Genomic DNA, 5,112 nt, shown 5'->3' with positions numbered 1-5,112 from the left:
GTGGTTTTTACACCAAATAAGTTTCAAGCTTACCGCTATAGACCACTCAGCCAATTCTCTTTAAAAATTGATTCCTCGATGACTTGAACATCGAACATACTCTTATCAAAAGTACACTTTACCTATTAAGTTAAGGAACCTATGACATCAAGAGCACTCAGACTCGAACTGAGAATTTGAAGTCTGAAGCTTCCTATTTTACCAATTAAACTATACTCTTATATATTATATCACAGTTTATACTTCATATTAGGGTTTGTACAAATCTATAACTCTACGGAAAAGAGATGATTTGAACATCCAGGTGTTGAAACACAATATTTAGCAAATATCTTGCCTTACCTATGGCGACTTTTCCTATAAGGTTTATAATAAACTATACAGATTACGAGCTATGTCGGCCATGATCCGACATCCTTCCTCGACAAGGAAGTCCTTTGCCAATTAAGTTAATAGCTCTAATTATCTATATTTATGTTAACATATACGGCCAACCGAATTCGAATCGGTACATATCGTTTGGAAGACGAATGGTCTACCGTTAACCTATAGCCGTTTAGACGTAGTTTTTTATTTTTTGTGTAAAATAGTTATACATTGAATTACTAAAAAATATACAAAAGCTTTCTATTCAATCTAATTTATATTACTTTCGTGCAATATATTAACGAAGACACAGAATAATGTAATCCATCTAAAATAGGAGCTGGGTATACTCCAAATATAACAGTAAATACAACTAAAACTAATAATATGTAGAATTCTCGTTTACTTAAATCAGGTATGTTAAATTTAAAGAATTTAGAGAATGATCCCGCAAATGCTATTCTATTAAACATATACATTGTATACGCTGCACTAAACACAATAGAAGAACTGGCAAATACACCTAATAGTGGTAATCTCTCAAAAGTACCATATAAACACATAAATTCTCCAATAAAATTAAGAGATAAAGGTGTTCCTGCATTACCTAAGCAAAGTATAAAGAATAATATAGAAAATAGAGGCATTACTTGCGTTATACCTCTGTAAAAAGTAATCAGTCTAGTAGAAGATCTATCATAAAGAACCCCTCCTGCGCATATAAACAAACCAGAAGACACAAAACCATGTGCTAAACCTAAAACAATTCCACCTTCAATACCCTGTATAGAATTACTAAATACTCCTAACAAATATACTGCTGCATGTGACACAGAACTGTAAGCTATTAGTTCTTTAACATCTATTGTTCTTAATGTACTAAAACTAGCATATATAATAGTAATAACCCCTATAACGTACACCATAGGAGTAAAAAACATATACGCTTGTGGGAGAAGTGGTAATATTAATCTTAGTATACCGTATAAACTTAATTTTAACACTATTCCTGCTAATATAATACTTCCACCTAATGGAGATTCAACATGAGCTTTAAGTAATCAAGTGTTTAGGAATATTGTGGGAGTTTTAACCGCAAAAGCTATAAATATCCCGCAAAATAAGAATATCTGAGTAGAAAAGTTAAAGTTTGTTTTATATAAGGCATCAAAATCAGTAGTTCCCATTATTGAAGACATTGTTAAAATTGATAACAACAAAAATAAAGAACCTAATAATGTATATAAAAATAGATAAAAACTAGCTCTAACTCTATTACTTGAACCAAATATTCCTATTAACAAAAATAGAGGAGGTAATATGCTTTCGAAGAATATATAAAATAATAATATATCTAAAACGAGAAACACAGCAAGTAAAAGAGTTTCTAAGAGTAGTATTATTACTAAATAAGATTTAACATTTTCTGATATGGAGCTTCAATTTGACAGTAAAGATATAGGCATTATTATAGTTGTTAATAGAACAAAGTAGATTGATATACCATCTACTCCTAGATAAAAATCAAAGCTATTTATTTTGTGATATTCTTGTACAAATTGAAACTGGTTTGTACTAAAATTAAACAAGATAAATACAATTAAAGAGATGAGTAGGTTAAAAGTCGATGTTGTTAGTGCGATAATTTTATTTTGTTTTATGGCTAAAGCAGATCTATCCGGCATAGCAGATATCATAAATATACCTATTAAAGGTATTAACAGTAACGACATAAGTAACATGTTAAGTATGATAAAAATTTAATGAACATTCCTCTTAATTTATTCAAATTCTTAAAGATTAAAAGTGTATTTTAAACTACGTGTGCGCGTGTCTTATATTTTTCACAATAACTACGTACTTTAATCTTAACAATTTTTTTTAATAAAGTTTATATACCATAAACAGGCATAAAATATAAACTTATAATATTATTATAATAACTATAAGTACAGCGAAAAAAGTAATATAAAAACAATTTTTTCTAGTTGTGTTTATTTGTTTGTTTTTATTGTTAGCCCTAGCAGACTATATACTACTGATAACAATAGATTGTTGTCAATAGCGTAGAAATAAGGTACCAAGATGTAGAACATTAGTCCAACTAGTATAAATAATGCATATGAAGTAATAACCCCTGTGTCTAGCTTAGATATACTTTTACTTAATCCAATTAATCCTTTTTCTAACCCAAAGGGACCAATCAACTCGATAGAACCTTTGTCGATCACTTTGGTTGTTTGTCCTCCTAGTTTCAAAATAGTGTCTGTTACGTATCTGTTATAGAAAAGTTCTATTAGGAAACGTTGATTAAAAAACCCATAAATATTGTATCCTATTCTAGAAAGTTTAAAATGAACTAATGCTTTAGGTACGAATTCAAATAAGTAGATAGCAATTAAACTCAATGAAATAGTGAATATTAAAGGAAGAACTTTGAACAATGTAGGTACCGCAAACTCAGTATCCAACATTATTTCATGTATAGGATGTATAAATAAACTATTATCTGAAAAGAAACTAGATCCTAATCCTATAAATATGTCTTTAGTTAAATAACCAAAGAAGATAGAAAATATTGCTAATATCATAAGAGGTATACTCATAAATATGTCTCCTTCATGAGCATTTTTGTAATCTATCAGAGGACCATTGGGATTGCTTAAGAATGTTAAATAAAGAACTTTAACAGAATACAAAGTAGTAAACATTGCACCTATTGTAGAAATTCAGTATACAACTACACTAGAAAAGTAAAATTGTCCGTATGCAGATTCTAATATGAAATCTTTAGAGTAAAATCCTGTCATAAAAGGGAATGCTACTAGACTTAGTGAAGCAATTAACATAACTGAGTAAGTTAAAGGTAAAAAAGTTCTTAATCCACCATATTTTCTAAAATCTTGATTATCCGGATACTGCATGAATAACAGCCCCCGCACCTAAGAATAATAATCCTTTATAGAATGCATGGTTTACTAAATGAAATAATGCAATATTATATGAAGATAAACCTATTGCTATTACCATCATTCCCAATTGACTCATAGTAGAATAGGCTATCACTTTTTTAATATCTTGTTGAAATAAACCTATAAGGGAACTAAATACAGTTGTTATAGCTCCAATTCAAAGACATAGTAATAGTACTGTATTGCTGTATTCTATTGAAGGAGAACTACGCATTAGTAAGTAAACACCTGCAGTAACCATAGTTGCTGCGTGAATTAGCGCAGATACCGGTGTAGGTCCTTCCATTGCCATAGGAAGTCAAACATGCAATCCTATTTGTGAACTTTTAGCCATCGCACCTATAAGTAAACATACTCCTATAATTAAAATAAGATCAGTACTTATGAAAGGGGCTATAGAAAACACAGTAGAGTAATCTATGTTACCAAAAGATCACAAGATAGCAAACATACCTATAGTTAAAAAACAATCTCCAACTCTATTAGTTAAAAAAGCAGAAATAGAACTTTGATTTGCTGCTATTCTTGTAAATCAAAAACTCACAAGTAAATAAGAACATACACCTACTCCTTCTCATCCTACGAACATTAACAAATAATTATCCGATGTTACAAGAATAATCATCATAAATGTAAATAAGCTTAAGTAGCTAAAAAATCTTTGGTTATGGGGATCGTGGCTCATATATCCTATTGAATATATATGCACTAATGAAGAAACTATCAATACAGGTATTAACATAGATACTGTTAAAGAATCAAAGTTAAATCACAAGACATTAAGTGATTCTGAGTCTACTCATCTGAAAAGCTGTAAAGATACTGAAATATTGTTTAAACCTACTTCAATAAATGCCAATGTAGAAAGGAAAGTAGTTATTATTACAGATGAGCATGTTACTCATTGGCTACCTGTAACACCTACTTTTCTACCAAAAAAACCAGAAACAATTGAACCTAATAATGGTAATGTTATTATAGCTAAATACATTATTTAAACTCGATGGCTACACTTCCTCTTAATCTATAAAATGCTACTAATATACCTAGTCCAATTGCAGATTCTGCACCTGCAATAGCTATGATATATATCGCATATACTTGACCTAAAATGTCATCAAAATTTAGTGAACTAATTAAAATTAAAAATGTAATTGATAATAGCATTATTTCAATTGAAATAAGCATTAGAATAATGTTTTTTCTGTTTAATACAAAACCCAATATTCCTATTAAAAATAATATTAAAGATAAATTCATTTGTTTAATATTTCATATATAAATGGTATGTATTATTATATATATATACTAATATAAAAAGCATTTTATGCAAAAGTATAAACATACTCTTATAACTAAAATTAGATCACTACTTATTAAAGGGGGGAACAAAAAAGACAGTAAAATAGTCTATCTTACCAAATTATCATAAAATAGCAAGCATACCTATAGTTAAAAAACAATCTCCAACTCTGTTTGTTAAAAAAGCAGAGATATAACTTTGATGTTCCGCTATTATTGTAAATCAAAAACTTACAAGTAAATAAGAACATTTACATATTTATCTTGTATATTTGTGTATTAGTTAAATACTAAGAGGTTCAATACCCGGTAAATCCTCTGGAATTTCTAAGCCAGCTGCAACAGCTACTGCAACAAGGGATAAATAAAGAGCAATTATTGCGAATCTAAGAGAAGAGCCTCTATTGGTGAAAAAGTTTTCCAGATTTTGATTTAAGGTTTCCTCCGTAGAAGAAGCTACAATCGGTTTCAT

General features: G+C 29.3%; 1 protein-coding gene and 1 pseudogene across 1 annotated transcript in view; one reads left to right on the top strand and one right to left on the bottom strand.

Moving 5' to 3' along the window:
- Window positions 1-4,443, top strand: part of LOC110019359 — a 57,730-nt pseudogene extending 53,287 nt beyond the window's left edge.
- Window positions 4,444-4,923: 480 nt separating this feature from the next.
- LOC110019353 (cytochrome c oxidase subunit 3-like) overlaps window positions 4,924-5,112 on the bottom strand; it is a 5,228-nt gene continuing 5,039 nt past the window's right edge. Inside the window, exon 5 of the mRNA XM_020716991.1 lies at window positions 4,924-4,988. Within this exon, the coding sequence (XP_020572650.1) occupies window positions 4,924-4,988 (65 nt within the window). The remainder of the gene's footprint in view (window positions 4,989-5,112) is intronic.

This window comes from Phalaenopsis equestris, unplaced genomic scaffold (assembly GCF_001263595.1).
Source record: "Phalaenopsis equestris unplaced genomic scaffold, ASM126359v1 Scaffold000002, whole genome shotgun sequence".
In the NCBI taxonomy this organism is placed as follows: Eukaryota; Viridiplantae; Streptophyta; class Magnoliopsida; order Asparagales; family Orchidaceae; genus Phalaenopsis; species Phalaenopsis equestris.
This window is presented reverse-complemented; position numbering and strand designations above follow the sequence as displayed.